Below are 18,691 nucleotides of genomic sequence, written 5' to 3' on the forward strand. Positions count from 1 at the left end.
AGAGCAAGAATAAACCCAGAACCCAAACAGAGTAAGAGTCAAGGTCCCATTCTTTTAGCAGCTTCCTTCCCATTTGGAGAAGAGGTTTTGATAAATGTGGAGAGGCACAGAAAAACATTTCCAGAGTTTCCAGTGCCTCTAGCTTTTGCAAGTTTTTAGTTCAGATACATTTTTATAATTATAGAAAGTTTATATAACTTATAGACAAGTATTCAGATGCTCTTTTATAATTTTGAGGTATTAGGAATGTCTGTGATTAAGATTACATTAGAAACTTTCATATTTCTCCTCAGGACATGTTCTTCTATTTTACAGCCCTGTTACATCACACATTTAAAAAAACTGATCTGTTATTTATTTGGTTTGCACAAAACTCTAGCTAGTTCCTTATGCATGCTTTGACAATCGTTAATTTCTTCAATATAGTAAGTCCACAGAAAGAAAAATATCCATGTTTATTGTCAAACACATTGTGAGCATCTTTGTTTCTGTATCAGAGCTGGACAGTTCTGACAAACATTACATGTAATCCAGCTAAGGCACAAAATGCAGTTGCTTCTTGAAGAGATGCACAGAGACAGCAGTCACCCCATGATCAGAGTGGATTTGAATTAAGTTGAAAACAGAACAATTGGTTAAATATCTGTAATTTTAGTTGTCATGTTGAATTGGGTCTTTGTGCCCAGGTGTTGGCTGCAGGGGCCTTCCTGAGGGGAGCTGGGGCTGTCTCATGCCAGTTCCAGAAGGTTCCAACAGCCCCAGCGCAGGGCCCAGCCCCTCAGCCCCTCAGTAGCACCTCTGGGGAGGTGGCTGGAAGAAAAGGCAAATGTGCGGCACAGGGGTGAGAAATGAGGTGAAAAAAGTGTGAAAAAGAGTCCTGAGGGGAGAGGAAGAAGGGGAGGTGCTGGTGCTGCAGGCATGGAGCAGGGGAAGGTGCTTTGATTCTTGTCTGTGTTTCTTACTATCCTACTCTAGCTTTAATTGGCAATAAATTAAGTTAGTTTCCCTCAAGGCGAGTCAGTTTTGCCCATGACAGTAATTGGTAAGTAATCTCCCTGCATATATTTCCACCTACAAGCTTTTTCATCTTATTTACTGCCCCTGTCCTGCTGAGGAGGGGAATGAGGCAGTGGCTTGGTGGGCAGCAGGCAGCTGTCCAAGGTCAATCCACCCTGCCACACAACTCAAGTAAACCTTGAGGACATGAAGGAAAATTTTGTGATATATACAGCACCAAGGCTACCTGCACAACAAATAGACAGATGTTTGTGTGTACCTTTTTTCCTCAGAAAAGTTATATATTTAGCAGAAAGAGATCCAGTGGCACTGGGGGAAAAGTTAAGTGTTAGACTTAAAAATAGGCCAGATGCCACAGGAAAAAGGAAGAAATTTTAAGTTTGTGGTGGCTGAATATTTTAATAAAGCAGTAATGAGTGACTACATAGGGAAATTTTAATTAATCAGACAAATTACAGAAGAAATATTTGAGGAAAAAAAAATATTGTGCTAGTAAAGCCCAACTCTGTAGAGGAAAGGATCTTAACAGAGTTCTGTAAATGCTGAGATAGCTTCTGTTATGATTACATCTTTGTTTGCTCTTCTTGGTCTGGCATTGCCAGTATAGCTAAAAGAGTGATTCTTGTCTCTCTATACGTTGCCCTTAGGATTATTTAGGAAGGTTTTGAACCAAACGTTATTGAAGTTGACGGTAGCATTTCAACGAACACCAGTGATCTGTCTCTGTTCTAATAAGTGACATCAGATCAAATTTAATAAGGCAATGATGAGTGAAAAGGCAAGCCAGTTAACTCCACAATTTTAACTATATAAAGCACACCAAGTATTTAAAAGTTGCATCAAAAACCTAGGGTTTAGATGTTAGTAAGGCAATTGTGTGTGAGGGGAAAAAAGAAAAATAAATCTGTCTTGTCTCTTTCTCTTTTCCTGTTGTGCTTCTTTTTCATCTAACTTTTTATATTTAATCATGCCATTACGTCTTCCTAATATAGATCTAAAGATAAAGGGTGACAGCTATAATAGAAAGAACTGATCACAAATTATTTTTTCTTGGCAATGTCTGAGGTAAATTTGTAATATGCTTAAGAAAACAGAGAAGAAATCTTACCAATAAATTGAGGCTATTTCATTTCAGATGGCTGTCCACTGAGGATTGTCATCACTGCAGTTGGCCTCAGAACATCATTGACATTGGTCACAAACAATCTATTCTTTAATATCTAGGATACAAAGTCCCTTTGACATCTGCCATCTCCGTTCCACAGTCAAACTCTCACTGGTGCGATATCAGCTGTAATTGAACTTGGAAATTGCTTCACTTTCTGAAATGCTGACTGCTTAATTATGATGGGGGAAATAGCAATCTACAGCCATAAGCTCAGATAACTGTGTAACTCAAAAACTATATAATTATACTTGTGAATAATGCTTGCAGAGATTTATGTTAATAACAATGGTAATATGTAGAAGGACCACTCTGCAGACCTTGAGTTCATTCAACTTTATGTAGTATGGAAGGGAGCAAAGAAGCAAAATGAAACACTAAATAGAAAGAAGAGAGGAAATGCAGGCCCTCAGCCTTGCTTCCTTTTATTCCAAAGGTGTTCAAGTGAGTCAGGTACCCAAACAGGCTTTCAGAGATTGTATAGTTCAGTTCCCAGCTTAATCCACAGGCTTATCTTGGTATAATAACTAATATATTATGCCCAGTAACTTAATTTATCTTTAGCTTCAGTTCTCCATCTGTAAAACAGGGACTGCAAGGACCCTGTTTTTCAGGTATATTCTTGAGTATTAAAAGCAGAGATCATTCTGAGATGCTTGAATACTGTCAACAGGAGTCAACATAGGCATCTGTATAGTGAAAAGAAGCTTTTCTTTCAGAACACTGTGTGATTATAAAGCTTGTGGTTCTTGTTGTTGAGGAATTATAAAAACTACTGTTTCATTGTAGCCTGGAGAACAAATGACAGCAACTTTAAGGCTCCTAGTTTGGCAGAAGGTAGCCCATTCAAAACAACATGGAGATACTGATGACTCTGGATAAGCTGTCTCATACATCAGAAGTCATAAGTCACTGTGATGTAGTGGCTATCCCATTCAGATCTTACCCGTTTTTTCCTGTAGGATGTTGCTTGTGTGGTATGAATGTACACCACACACAATATTTAAATCACTGCAAAACTGGTGCAGTGTTTCTATTCAATGAATGTTAGCTCAAGTTAACTCCATGATAGCAGATGATTCTGTCTACACTCATAATGTCTCTTGGTAGATTCATGCAGCAGATTGGTTGTTCATAAATCTTTGTTTCATGAAAAAACTCAGTGGTGTTTTCTCCTGATTTTCTGCATCTTGTATTTTTTCTTGTGAAAATGAAAGTACATAGGTCCCTGTCTGTGGATGATTAATTACTCTATAACAAAGCAGCTGTTGAGCCTGGCAAGACTGCACTCAGATTACGGTCTTAAAATAGTGGATGGACTTGATGTTTTTCTTTCCAACCATCTTACAATTGTTGTCATAAGAATGAAAGATAATTGCATTGCTCTGTATTGTCACTACATTTCTTGTCATATGAATAGGTTCATTTAGTGTCACCATCTTAGGTTGTTATGAAAATGAGGCATCTAAACTTAAGGTTGTTGCATCTTTTTCTCTCTGAGCAAGAGCCGAATCCCAGGGTCCAAGTACAGATTTTATGTAGATGCGATATTTGCATCATGTGATTACAGGCTTTACAAAAGTGATTCAAGGATGCCCATTGCTTTTTCATATGTTTAAAAAAAAAGTAAGTTTATCTGTTGTACAGGTAAAAGGGGGTTGATGCTTAGGGAGAGAATAGCAGAGTCAGGAGTAGAACTGAGGTGTTCCATTTTTCAATGCCATAGTCAGTTGATCTAGGATTTTTTGGGTACAGATGCTGTGCAGAATATTTTGTGGTAGGGGCAATTGCTGGGAGTCAACTGCCATGTAGCTGCCTCGAGGTTCTTCAAAGATACAGAAGTTCTGTTTTACTATAGGAAGTAACCAAATTAACTAAAGTAACGCAATTGAGTACATCTACGGATGAAACCCAGACAAAATTACAAAAACATCAGGCAAAGAAAAATGTCTCAGATTGGTTCAGATTAGCATTAATCATCGATTATAGACTACTGTATTTTTATTCCATTTTTTTTTAGCCTAAATGTACAAATCAACTCTAACCCTACAATCAACATTATGCAGAAGGCTTGATAGGAGAAATTCATCTTGATGTGATAAGCACAGCTCCACTGAGATCAATGGTGATATTTAGGCTAAGGATAGGACTCAGCTTTCTAATTTGCCAGCGGCATATGAAATGATCATTTATGCTGGCACTCTAGTGAGATAAGAATTGGAAGACAAATATAAGAATTAAGGAACAAAGCTTAATTCCCCCTTAAAAAGTGGTTCATTTGGTTAGCTTTGCTTTGCAGTTTAGGTGTGTGATATCATATAACGTTTAGGTGTGTTATATCATATAACACACGTGGAATCATATTCAAAAGAGATTGAAGTTAACCTGTTTCTTTGAGTGATTCTGTTTGTTGTTTTCTTGGTTTCTTCCAGCAAGGATGCTTTCTTTTATCCTTGGAAGAACCCTCTCCTTGATATGCTGTGGTTTATTTTCTCTGTTTATGTAGCCATCTGTAACTCTGATTCCCCTGTGCCTTTGATTGTCTATAGACCCTGGTTATGACAGGATTATTCTTTGGTACAGGTAAAGAGATGTGTATTATATGCAACTTAAATGGCTGAAAATGAGGTAATAGTAATAAAAAAAAAATAATAACTAGATGAAGGCCAGTCTGATGATTATATGATCTGTCATATATACCATTGTATAAATGTATTTTTTGACCATAGCATCTGTATGTTGTAAAATCTATACTTGAAAGTAATGGGTGCTTTCCGTGGATCTGTGTTTCTCTCAGGACAGATATCAGTGGATGGATTTATGCGATATCTGAGTGGAGAAGAAAATGGCGTTGTTCCACCTGAGAAACTGGATTTAAATGAAGATATGTCTCAACCACTGTCACACTATTTCATCAATTCCTCACACAACACCTACCTCACAGGTACAGTGCTGGGGAGATCTGATTTTTTCTCTTACAAGAATTCATAGCATATTCGTGCTGATACCGTAAAATACAACAAAAGCAATAGCAGTAGATGATGACAGTGCTTAGTCTTCAGGGAAGCAAGGGTAGCACTTTAAACTGTTTTCCTAGCTACTCCAGTTCATACATTGAATATCCCTTCATTAACAGGTGAGCAGGAGTTGTGTTGTTTGGATAAACTCTGATGAAGCCCAATGAAATCCCTGCAAATTTCCCTCTACTTAGATAGAATTCCAAGAGCAGGTCCTTTTCTGGGAAGTAGAAAGTACTTTCAACAGCAGCCCAGGCTAGTCAAACAAGTATGCAAAGTAGAATATGGAAACATCTCTATAGCTAATAAATTTGCCCATAAACATTAAATTTGATTTTTTTTGTGTTCAGTGAAATTTGCTTTGATTCAGAGAATGGAGAGGTGCCAACATGGCTTTCTGATGGTCCATTCATATCTGCAAGGAATGGAAATCCTTTTTTTAACAATATTTCTAATGTCTGACCTAAAAGTTTATGTGCTGTCATGTTTTTAAAAATCTGAGCATTCAAAAGATCCTGTTAACTTCAGTTAATGAGTCTCAAAACTGTATTATTTCAACACCAAAGTCAACAGTGCTTTAACATTCCTTAAAAAAAAAAAAAAAAAAAGTAAATGTTTTTGACAAGCAGATGTGCACCAGGAATTCTCTTTTCTGATTTGATGTTTGCTTTGTCTTGTCATGTTTGCTAATGTTTTAACGTTATGTGAAAAAAAAAAAAAAAAGTAATGCTACAATGTCTGCCCAAAACATGGCTCATGTATAACAGTGGCTTTTTTATGTTACTAAGTTAACAGACTTGCCTCGACTGACTGAGTCCTGCTGGATGCCAATAGGCAGTAACGTAAACAAAAGCACACAGTGGTGATGCCCAGTTTAAACAAACCGTGTGGTAGTTGCTTTCATATGAACGAACTGTCATTGTTTCCAGTAGACACCCATTTTTTAGAAGTTTATATCTTGGCTGTGAAATGTGTTTTGTGCAAAAACTTGTCATATAAGTATTCAGTTTGACAGCTATTTTGTTTCTCTAAATTATAAAAAAAAAAGAAAGTCAGCATGGCCGCTTTTAAATTATGATTCTAATATGCAGAAATTTATGTTCTTTGGAAGAGTGCAGACATTCCAAAGCAAAAATAATTTTTAATTACAGTACTTTGCAGGCCTTGTGTCCGGTATGGACTTTGTTCTATCAGTGAGGATTAGGACCCACTTAAGCCAAAAGCTGCAGCCTTATACAGAGTTTCTGGAAGGAAACAGTAAAGCTGTACAAATGTGGGAAGAATAGGCCCAAAGGGAGGGCAGGTGGTGCAGTTTAAATTTGGTCTAAAGAGGTAAAATACTGCCTTTCCTTCTACCAGCATGAATTTATAGCCAGTACCGTATCACAGATTTTTCTCAGGGCTGATCAAGGCAGAGTCATGTTATAAATGTCTAGAAGCACAGAAGCCAAAAAAACCCAAAGAATTAAGGATAGAAATTCATGATTTGTCCAACCCATTCTAAATTTTTAATCGCAGCATAGATAACATAAAATACTTAATTATTTTAGCAGAAAGAACATTTGCCTTGATGAAACTGTCCAAATTCAATTTGACTTGTATGTGAACGTCTTCAAATCATCTAAGATTGCATCTGCAGATTTCTTCACCTGCATTTTTAAAGAATTGCAGAAACTACATTTCAAAATATGATCCTCAGACTTAATTTAACATAAAATTCATGGCTTAGAAAATTGGAGAGAAGTAAATCAGAGTAAACTCAGGGAATATGGCAAACTAAGTTTGAATCTCTTTCAAAATTAATTTAATGTATTTAATGTATTTTTATGTATTTATGTATTTTCACATTTAGAGGCACAAAACATGTGCCCTTGCCTTTTAGTGGGTTCATTTGTTCAGTAAGCATGTGGCAGCTGGCTGACAGTGGGATTAATGATGTGATTTTTATCCATGTATTACAAAAACTGACAGCCTTAGATTTTGCTTTGAGGCTAGACCAGATACAACAATCACATTACCATTTGCACTCTTCCAACAAAGACTTAATTCAGCTGAAATCTATGAAATTAATGGTCACAAACTATTCTTTTTGCCAAGAAGATTTCAAAGGGTCTGCTGAAGTGCTTATGGCTTTGGAAGGGAAGCTTCAGTAACACCTCTGCCCTTACTGGAGCTGTGAAATGGAAACTACTCATGTAATAACTATTAGGAAAAATAAGAAAAGCATTCAGTTTAGTATTACTTTATTATTACTGTGCTTAATGCCCTACGAATTATTTCTAGCTTTGTTAGTTTTTTAAACCCAGAAAAAACATCCACAAAGAAACAGCATTATAACATAAAAAGAAACATGTGCACACTCTGAATTTATTTTTAATTACCCTGATCATTTTCCTAGCCTTTAGTAGAAACCCTTGGCAGTACATCAAGTCTTGATTATTTATTTAGAAGTGTTACTGCTTTCTTAGGGAAATGTAATTTTTAAGAACAAAGGTAAAAACCCCATCAAGAAAAAAGTGATTTACATTGAGCCTAGGCTAGTTTAAAGTAATGCCAACTTTTAGAAACTTTTATTTCCTGTCTGTCACTGGTGTCATGTTTATTTATTTTTTATTTACTTCTTTGAACCCTTAATATACAACCCTGCTTTTCTTCTGGTTTCTCACCAGTCTTGCTTCAGGTTACTGCTGTTGTCACACTGGGGAGTGACTTTGCAACATTTCTTTTAGCAGCACCCAAAGTCAAAGACAAATGATGATTATATATCATTATCAGCATTGCACACTTTGATGGCTTGCTGTTGTGTACGTGACATGCTAAATATGAAAATCACAAGTCTTTAACACATTTTGGTTTTGGATAAAAGGAAAAGTAATATCAGCAATAGGTTGCAGAGCTATCAGTCTGGAGTATGTAGCCAGCATGGGACTATCCCACTTGCCCTCAGCATCTGCTTCCCTGCTTACAGTCCTGTACGTTCAGTGGTCTCTATAAAAAAAAAATCCCATGAGGGGCATGTTCTTTTCCTTTATTGCTGCTATGGCCTCTCCTATACCATCCTCCAGCTTTTCTGTTCCCAGTGATTCCTCAGTCATAGCTGTTGCTTATTATCTGCAATCAACACTTCCCTGAATCCTTCCTCACCTTCAAAGCCTCCAAAACAGTATTTGCAGTCTCCAAGATGACAACACCATACGGAAAGGAAGGAATGCTGGGTGATGCCTGATCTGAGCATGAGCTTGTCACAAGAACAGGAGCAGTTTTGGCTGGCTGCTTCATGCTTCTCAAGCTGTGCTGAGCTCAGGGGATCGGCTGACAAGACCCAAGTCTCTGCTGTCTTCCAGCCCCACCACATCCTTCCCGATGAACTAGAGGGCAGGAAAGCTCAAGGAGCTCATGCAGCGCTGAGGAGGAGCTGTAGATACCCTCCCACCACCAGCATCAGTAAATTCTGTCCAGCAATCATCTGAGGTAGATAAATGAGGATTTTCCTGACACTGGGGTCACAATTTATCTTAGCGCAAGGGCTAAAAGGGGTAAGAAGGAGCATAGTGGTTGTTTTTTTTGTTGTTGTTGCTGATTTTGTTTGTTTTGTTTTGTTTTTGTGTTTGTTTTTTTTTTTACCGTCCAGCTGTTTCTACTTTTCATGATTCCCCATCAGAATACCATAAAAACTTGTGTAACATCAGGGAACGGGGCTGAATTTCCAGAGGTGAATTGAATTTGAATGTGATCATTTTGCCTCGAAGGAAGGAAGCTACAGACCACTATCTGCTTGCTGATGCCTACTCAGCGCAAGTGTGGAAGCAGTTTCCACAGTTACAGTGTTGAAATAACTTTATCCATTGAAAAAGAAAGAAATTAGTGGAAGGAAAGCTGTTGTCACTTCAGAAGGTAGAAGATGATCTGTGTGGAAGGTCTTAGGTGTAACTTTGCAAGACCCCAGTTTGGTACCCTGCTCTGAAAATAAATTCCTGTGCACTTGTGCAGAGGACATTGCCTCTCCTGAGAAGAAGGGTGAGCTGGGGAGGAGTTCCGGTCAGGAGAAGGGATGGACCCTGTTGACCCATTCCCCGGTTCAAAGATGGGGCAGAAAAAGCTACTTAAAGTTTGAATAAGTAGACACTGTAGTAATGAAGATTATTTTTGTACCTTAAATGGACAGCCTGATGGTTTTACTTATGATGTGTCACCATCTGGAGTCAGATTAGCTGAGATTAAGATTAAATGGGCTATCAGTGTACAGATATATACAGCTGTCTGCTGTTGCAGGCACATGTTCAGCAGCTTCTGTAGGTTGGTGATTCCTATCTGCCCGACACTCTCTTTCATCTTCCTCTGAGACAGTTGGCTTTTCTGAGAAGGTGAGTACTCAGTTAAGCAGACCTCTAATTAAAAATGCCTTGGATCTCCAGCTCTGTCAAGTTTTTCAATGATTGCTCCAATATTTACAGCTGAATGTTCATATATGTGCTCTTGAACATCAGTTTACCTTTTTATTGTCCAAAGGCGTACATGCCCACCCATGCCAGTTCCCTCTTTTAGAAGCCGTACTCCAAGTGAGAGGGTTTTTACTTTTTAGAGTGAGTGGAAACCATGTAAAAAGGAGGGGAAAAATCAATTAGATTGTATCCTTAAGGCAGAACTAATTATTATATTCCAAATCAGCAGCTGACACCAACATTTCTAGAGGGAGCTTGCTTCCAATAGCAACAAATGTCAACATAAAGGTTAAAAAAAAGTTTGATCAGATCTGAGATTATTAGATTGATCAGATCTGAGAAAGCATTAAAAATAACAAGATATAGGGCAAGAGCCTTGTTTTGACTAACATACAAGCAGCAGCAGCAGCAGCATACATCACACCGCTGTGGGGTCTAATTCAACTCTCCTGTTTGTGGCAAAATACCTTAAAAGGAGTATAAATTCAGATAAATGTATGGTGTCTAAAAATACCGACGCCAACACCTTCTGCTACTGCTGGAGTCCAGAGCCAGACTCCTAGTAGTACAGGGCTCTGAGTTTGCATGTTGCAAACTATGACATATGTTCCAGAGCACTGTCTGCTTTTCTGGGACTTCCCAGAAGAGATGAGGTCTGGCATCACACGTGTGCAGGGCAAAGGCAGTATGCAGGCACCTCGTGATGGGAGAACATGGTGCAGTAGGTGGGTGAGGTGGCAGGAGCAGCTTCTATTTCTAGAGTAATGAAGAAGTCAAGTGACTACAAACACCTGGATTTAAATATTCCCCCGTTTGGGGAGGATACATGTCTTAAAATCATAATAAAATTTTAAGTCCTTGTAATATTCCAAATATCTTGCATTTGTCAAAACAGTGCTAAATGAACCCAACAAGAGTGCACTTGCTGAGCAACGAGTCACTTAAAGCTATAGAAGTTTGGAAATACTCTATATGGTAAAACAAGGCTCATATTCTCAGCATGCATAAATGAGCACAGGCTCATTGACCTTAGTGTCCTGTTACATGTCAAGTATGGGCTGCCCCAATACATTTTTAAAAGCTATTTTTTGTCAGAATTTGTTTCTCCTTATCCAATATACCATAAGGTAATAAAAATATTGTGGCACTACTGTAGATGCTATGTGTATTATAGAAGGGGATACGTAATGCTTTTAATTGCCAGTATTAAAATTTTCATCTGTATTCAGGATATTAAAAATTTCATTCTGCATGTATTCCCTTTAGTGTCTCTGTTAGCACATTTTGGAATGGATACAGATAGAGACTCACATGGCAGAAGTTTATAAATAATAGACATACAAAAACATTTGAGCAAAGATTTCTAATAATCCATGTTTTAGAAAAAATTAAGAACTATTGAAACTATTAAAACCTTTGCTAGCATTTTTCACTCTGACTGGGATTCTTTCTGATGACTGAATGTTTTGGCGGTTAAATATCCTCTTACTCTGAGCAGAAATCCTTCCAAAAGGACCGAGCTTTATTAATAAGGTAGTGTGGGAAAGTGTTACATGACAAGCAATGCATGTCATGATTTACTTAAGCACTTTCGAAGGTTATGGATCTTGTAGTCCAAAACACTTAGCAATAATAACAGCCAGTAGTCTCTCAGGAGGTATAGCAGAGCTTGTTAATCATAAAATAGTTTGTTAATCAAAATTTGATACGCTTTGAGGGAAAAGATGGAGAACATGAAAATAGAGTTCAAAGTGAATGCAGTTCAGTTTTTCAGGCAGCAGAGCTCAGAGGACCCGTATAATGACTGCCAAGTTTTCATAAGCAGATGCTTAGGGATGAGTACACAGAAATGTGTGCTATTGTACCCTGATCCATGCTCATGCTCATTTGAGTCCTGCGAAGAAAAAGAGCCTCTGCTTACCCCAGATACTGGGATTGCACCAAAAAGGTTACTGTGTGAGCAAAGATAACCTGCCTTAATCAGAGGAGAAGCACAAACACACACAAAAAGTGAAGTAAAATAAGAGGCACATTGTCGCTTTGCTGACTCCATTTGGATTTTCAGAACCTTCCAGCAGTGGCCAAGCTGTGTTATTTACGCGTGTTTCCCGTCAGTTCCAGCAGGTGCTGAGAAACCTTACAGATTTCAGTAGGAATAATGTTAATGCATTTGAGTATTTATGATCCAGTTCACGCATAAGACATGCATGATAAATAGGAATTTTCCAATAGAAAGGTTATTCTGTTACAGTCCATACATAGCAGAAGGTAAAAACACAGAGAAAGCAGACAATGCTACTCAGTGAAGCAAACCAAAACATACAGTTTCCAACATAAAATCTAAAGAGAGTAAAGCAAGGATTAATCTGTGCTATATTATATGCCAGTCTGGATGAAGTGTTTTATGCAACTCCTGTCAATGAAGAATCTTTAGCATAAATGAACTCACTGCCTCCTTAAAAAGCAAGTGAATGCCCTTCAAGAAATCCATAAAGACCTTCTTGGCAAGTCTGCTAGAAAGCAGGAAACTACATCCATTTTCTTCACATCTAAAACAAGCACTAAGCCACTCTTCCATTATCTCTGCCTCTCTGCTACAAGAAATTTGTATCCATCTGACTGGAACCAAACCTGCTGAAGCGGATGAAAACACCCTGGCTGGATATCCTTCCCTGAATGCAACATCTGGATTTGTTTGGGTTTTAATACTTCCTGAGTTTGGGAAGAACTGAGTTTTCCGTGTTTATTTTTTGGTTTATATTATGTCATTGTTGGAAGTTGGTAGTCTAATTAAGTTTCTTTCTGCATAGTGGATTATCACGTCAGGAAATTTTACTGACCAATTGAATGTAGCTATTAGAAAGTTAAATATAGATTTGAGACCTAGTAATGGCACTATTAGTGACTGTGCAGGAGGTTGGTTTTATCTTGCACTAAACACTGCACGTTATTAGAAAATGTACTCTTGCTGTCCTGAGTTGCCTCTGAATTTCACTTTGCTTGTCAAAGGGTAACGAAGTCTTTTAGAACTAATACGTTATTTTATGTCAATTCTATCTAACAGAAGTTTTTGTATTTGCTTCGATTCAGTTGTTTCTCTTCACTTGCAGCAGTTTAACTTATGGCAAAATAAAAACCATGACATTGACTCTGCCTAAGTCATTTCCATTAAGTTGTTGTGCTTTTTGTATGCCTTTGAGTGGTATTCCTGTCGGCCAAGGGTAAAAGATGCTGCTAACTCTGATTATTATTAGATTATTTGTATTTATTCCTGAGGCCCGAAATGACTTCTCTTTTTTCATGTTCTCGTTATGTTGTCTCAGCTGGACAGCTGGCTGGTAACTCATCGGTGGAGATGTATCGGCAAGTGCTTTTGTCAGGCTGCCGCTGTGTGGAGCTGGACTGCTGGAAAGGACGAACAGCTGAAGAAGAGCCGGTCATTACACACGGTTTCACTATGACAACTGAAATATCCTTCAAGGTACAGCAACACAGCATGCTGACGTGGTTGGCTTTAGCCAGGGTGGTTTCTTTCACATAAAATGCATGACAAATTCGTTCCTGCAAAGGTGGAAGGGAGGAAAAACGTAGGAGTAAAAAGAAGTTTTAAGAGGAGACTTCAGAGAATGTGGGGAATCACGGGAAAAGTTGCGGTATTCGAAACTCGCAGAGGAAGAGGTTCTTGGTGATTACACATATCCCTGATACTTGGGATCAGATCTGAAGCACTAGAGGATGAAAAAGAAAAATACATAGCTTTGGAGGATGTGAGGGGTTATTAATGCCATTCAAACCCTAAACCTATCATCTGTATTTCTGAATGTCATCTTCCATTTCCCTTTTCCATAATAAAAGGCAGATGCTCTACCCTAGCAATAATGTTAAATTGTTACCTTGTTATTGTCAAAGATGTTTTTGATCTGACATGTTAGAGGAATGGGATGGAGGTGTTTTGCTATAGTTTCAATATTGGTAGTTAGCAAAGCCTGTAATAATACATCAAGATATCATTTCTGAAGTCTGAAGAAATAATTCTTGGTTATCTGAGACACTAACTTGCCCTGAAAATATATTTCTAGACTTCCCTGTGCAAGAAGATGTGGAAAAATGTCCGTTTCTGAATTTGCTTGTATTACAGGTGATAGATGTGGATTTTTTACCAGTTAAAATATGAGGCATGTCTCCAACACTGAAGCATGAGTTGATTTTTTTTTGGTCTTATAATGCCTTCCTTGAAGAAAAAATAACAATACTACTACACAGACAAAACACCAAATTTCACTCACACCAGAGCATCCCCTTGCTTTTTGTCAGTTTGCTTTCTCTAACTCTCCACTGATTGAGTTAATCACAGGAAAATGTAAAACACAACCTTCTTGCACTTTTGTTATTAACTTTGCCATGAATCTGATGAAAACCATTTATGTTTATATGCATCGAGTTTGATTGCTGGAAGTCCTTTAATTAAGGAAGATAGCTCTCAACTCCTTTGGCCATGAGCAGGAATTTAAAACAAAATTAATTCTTAAAAAGAGCATTAGCAAGAATGAGAATCATAGTGGTAATCATTCTGGTTATTTAGATGTCCAACTCTAGGCATTGTTTTTGCAGGAGAGATATTGGAAGGTGTTTTAAACCAATTCAGGGATATTTCATCTGTCACTGTAGGACACATTTTTTCTCCACATAGAAACTGTAAAAATGTATTGACTGCTGGTTTTCTTTTGAACACTCAAAGAGTGCTGCTTGACTTAGGAGGAGCAAAATGATAGCGAAATGATGTGTCAGAAGTGTGTGAATCAATTCAGAGTGATCACTGGGTCTTCAGTGCTGAATTATTTGTTGGTTCCTGTGTTTGGTGTGACCACAGCACACAATGCTTCTGTTCAGTCTGTCAGTTTTCACTGCCTCAGATAGGCTTTCAGAAGTGCGGGTACAGAAGCAATATGTACTACCCATTCTTATGTTTCTGGGGTTTTGTTTTGGGGTTTTAGTGTTGGATTTTTTTTTTCCTGTTTGTTTGCTTTTTACGGGCTTCATGACATAGAAATCGGTGAGGTTTTTCTCAGCTGCAGTCTGTGAGCTGCTGCAAGAGTATGATATTATAGGGTATTTTTCATTCCACAACCAGAAATCTGTGCATATGTACTTATATATACCTTGGAGACCTGTTTCAGGTGAGTCATTCTGCAGCTGAAATAAAATGTGGAATTTAACATGTTGTTCTTTTCTGACCATAGAGAATTTGCATTTACATTGAAGGCACTGCACGACTGAATCACCAGTATACCTCTTACTCTATTGAACCAATATCTGAATTTTTTACCCCCAGATTTCATCAGTGTCACCCTGGTTTTACTCTTTCAGGCTAATCTTCTCCACCCATGCTGAATTCTGTCCCTTTTTGCAACTGAGAATGCAGTTGAAAATAACTTTATGGATTTAGTTCACAGCTAGGGTAGTGTGTAGGAGCAAGAAAGGCCTCAGAACTGATCTCTGCACTGCTGCTCATCTCAAGCTCCATAAGCAAGGAGGTAGGGTGCAAGTGGGTGGAGATCAAGCCAACACCCATGATGTGGGTGGAAAGCATCTAGGTGAGAGGGCTTGGTATTTGTAACCCTGTTCTCAGCCCTGCTGTGCCCTTGTAATGGTAAAATTGCCTTAGATGTTCTTGAGAATCCCATATTATTACTGATGTAATGCGGCACCAGCACTCAATGATTTACTGGTGTTGGAAAGAAAGCATGTGGCAGGAATGACTCCATCATGGAGTGACGTTCCCCATGGGAGAATCGCTGCTGTGAAACTGCAGCTTCCCACCTGCAGTGATCCAGACTTCTGCACCATTTACTACTCTTACAGTAAATGCTTTGCCTTTCTGCTTTCTCTCAATGCTTAGTTGAAGCACATGAATGGTTAGTGGTATGTGAGGCATTTAAATATTGGGTGACTGCATTTTATTAAATATAGTCATTCATCACCTGTTAGACCTGTTAGAAAAAGTTTCTCATATTGTAAGGGAAGCTATGACTATCTGTGCCTGAGCTGTGTATTTTTTTTTACTTGCATGAAGACTGTAAATTCTGTATGTACTCTAGCTCATATCAGAAGATCTTGAGGTGGCTTGTGTGTTACTTCCAGCCCTGGGTTTTTCAAAAAATATTAGGAGGAACATACCAGAAACCCAGCTTTTGAGTTACAAAGTGCATTTCTTACTGTTACACTTCTGAATTGAGCATTTTAAAGTACAGAAAGTGAATAAAATGAATCCCCTCAGAGTGCTTGTTCAAAGTAAATAAACCTTTTAATTTTAGTCGTCATTACGATTTGGGACAGAAAAAGATTATGAGGTCTTTTAAACTCCAGAGGTTGACAACAAAGATAGTAAAGTCTTCAGTGCTTGATACGTTCTCTTGAAAAAAGGATCTCCAATAGGAAAACATGAATAATTTCTAACACTGAGTGCTTCGCTGTATTGTGCACCCTACTAAAATTAGTGTTATCAAATGATTCCTCTACTCTATTTACAGTTGCCATTTTCCATCAAAACCAAATAGACACTTCTATGGAAGTTTCCGTTTCTGAGCCCTGTTTGATGATTACTACACAGCCAACTGTTACAACTAAATAGTTTCTCTTTTCTTCTCGTCTCTTCTTTGACTTAAGGGTGTTTCTCTCATCAAAACAGAATAAAACAAAAAAACTTGTGAGTCAGAGTAACTAAAGGATTTTACAGATGCATGTTTGTGCAGATGATGTTTAGAAGACGCAAGTTTGTCAGAGTATGTTTATTATTATGCAAAATAATTCATGAAAGACATAGCTTCAGGCATGGAACAACTCCATGCAAAGACCAAATTTAACATTTAAACTATTGATTTAGGCAGACATAAGTCATTTCTGGAGAAATGCAATGCTGGAGACTCGTCAAACATTTTGGAGATTTGATTACAGATCAGGTTGAAAAATTCAGTTGCTACAAAAGCATATGCACAGCTTTCAGGAAAGGTTACAATAGAAGGTCTGAGTATGATTTTCAGGGGGTTTGGATATTATTTCAGAACTCTTTAGGTCTTTTCTGTCTTCAAAGACAAAAAAGCTGTTTCTTTAGAGACAAATTTCTAACTGTATACATTTTGATTCTTTAGGAAGTAATAGAAGCTATTGCTGAGTGTGCATTTAAGACATCGCCCTTTCCAATCCTCCTTTCCTTTGAAAATCATGTGGATTCGTAAGTAATTACTTTGTTTCCCTGTAAGGTTTTACATTTTTATAACTAAGCACAGGATTATGTATGAATTTGTTGCAGTTTTAGTATCTGATATAATCAACAGCTCTTACTAAAACAAAAACTTGCATCAGCTTATGTACCCCCAAATGATCAGAATGAATTGGGCATGTTATTAAAAATTTTTCTGAATTAGAAACTTTTGTATGAAAGAAAAAGCTTGAATAACTGTGAGACAAATTGTTAACTTTGCAGTCTCGATATGTCTTGCTGGATTGAAGTGATACTTCAGCAAAGAAAAAGAAGCAATATTTCACCTGCTTAAAGACCTTGTTCGGGACTATAAAAAAAAAAATTATAAAAAAAAGTGAAGTGCATCTCTTCTATGCATAGAATTGGTCTGTTTCTCATGTGTTAGAAGTAGAGGCCAGAACCATATACTTGCTAGGATTGCAAAATAGGTTACATGGAAGTCCAGGAACTGTTCAGTTTCTGCCAAAACAAAACAAAAACAAACAAAAAAATTTCCTAAGCCGTTTTCTGTTTTTTTTTTTTGTTTGTTTGTTTTAATTGCAAAGAATGCTTGTTTTCCTGTGTAAGAAAAGAAAACAAAGTGAAAAAGCTTCTAAATTTGTCCCAGTTATCTATCTTATTACTATTGTGGTTTTTTTTCTTTGTTAAGTTTGACATACTCTTTTGCTTGGTTTTGAGTATAGAAAGAATGCTTGTTTTCCTGTGTAAGAAAAGAAAACAAAGTGAAAAAGCTTCTAAATTTGTCCCAGTTATCTATCTTATTACTATTGTATTTTTTTTCTTTGTTAAGTTTGACATACTCTTTTGCTTGGTTTTGAGTATAGAGAGATCAGATTGTTCAAAATGGGGTGAGATTGACACACAGCATGTGCCTTAACATCAGTTGCCTTCTCTGCTTTTGTTTTCTGCTATGAAAACATTTGCAATGCTTCTGTGGCCAATTTGGTTTAAGAAACTTTTTTTTTCATTTAAAATAAAAAGTAATCTTTGGGAATGTTATGAGTGATTTAATACAAGTCAGAAAAGATGTCAGAACCTTTTCTTTAAAAGGAAAAAGGGTGAGGGCTAACTGCTTTTCCATTGTTTTAGAAAGAACATCCTCATCATAAGGGAAGGAACTGGTAGAAGAAGCTATGTGAGAATGTTTTAAGAACAGATGTGGCAATACTGATAAAAAAATGATGTAGGTAGAAAACTTTAAAATCTGAGAGCTGACCTACACTACCTCTATGCCTTACAGAATAAGTTTACATTACCTTTAGTGGATGAGTATGTTTGCTATGTGCATGTTTAAAGGACACATGGCTATGGTTAAAACAGCTAACTAACTGTTAAATCCTGCTTAGTTGATTCTGTTCTACTCTAAAAGATCACACAGATGCTGTATTTAATTTCTTTCTCTAATCGGTCCCCTCACTCCTTTCTTTTTGGTGTAAGTTATATCACTTTCAACTTGCTTACATTCACCTATGGCTGTAGCTTTTAACTCACAGCACTTCCAAATACAACCTCTGGTCTTTAGAAAAGGTCTCAACCATCATTCTTCAATGCATTATATTTCGTATTCATTCTTCTTGATTTTTAAAATATAAATTCACTGTGTTACTATGAGGCAGAGAAGAGGCAACATCAGATTTATCTTAAACAGAACACTTACATTTTTCTTCCTACAAAGTCAATAAGACTTAAATCTTCAAATATTCCAGGGTGGTCTGTTCTGTTTCAAGAAAGAAAAATAGTAAATGGTTGCATAAATTAAACTTCTGTCAGAAAGAAGTTATGTATGTAA

General features: G+C 37.4%; 1 protein-coding gene across 11 annotated transcripts in view; it reads left to right on the forward strand.

The window, feature by feature from the left end:
* The window catches only part of PLCB1 (phospholipase C beta 1), a 415,451-nt gene that overhangs the window by 289,679 nt on the left and 107,081 nt on the right, over positions 1–18,691 (forward strand). For all 11 annotated transcript variants that reach the window (XM_083828903.1, XM_083828908.1, XM_083828906.1 and 8 more), the window contains 3 exons: positions 4,980–5,126; positions 12,965–13,122; positions 16,790–16,872. In XM_083828903.1, the coding sequence (XP_083685029.1) occupies positions 4,980–5,126; positions 12,965–13,122; positions 16,790–16,872 (388 nt within the window). The remainder of the gene's footprint in view (positions 1–4,979; positions 5,127–12,964; positions 13,123–16,789; positions 16,873–18,691) is intronic.

This window comes from Anser anser, assembly GCF_964211835.1.
Source record: "Anser anser genome assembly, chromosome: 3".
Classification (NCBI taxonomy): Eukaryota; Metazoa; Chordata; class Aves; order Anseriformes; family Anatidae; genus Anser; species Anser anser.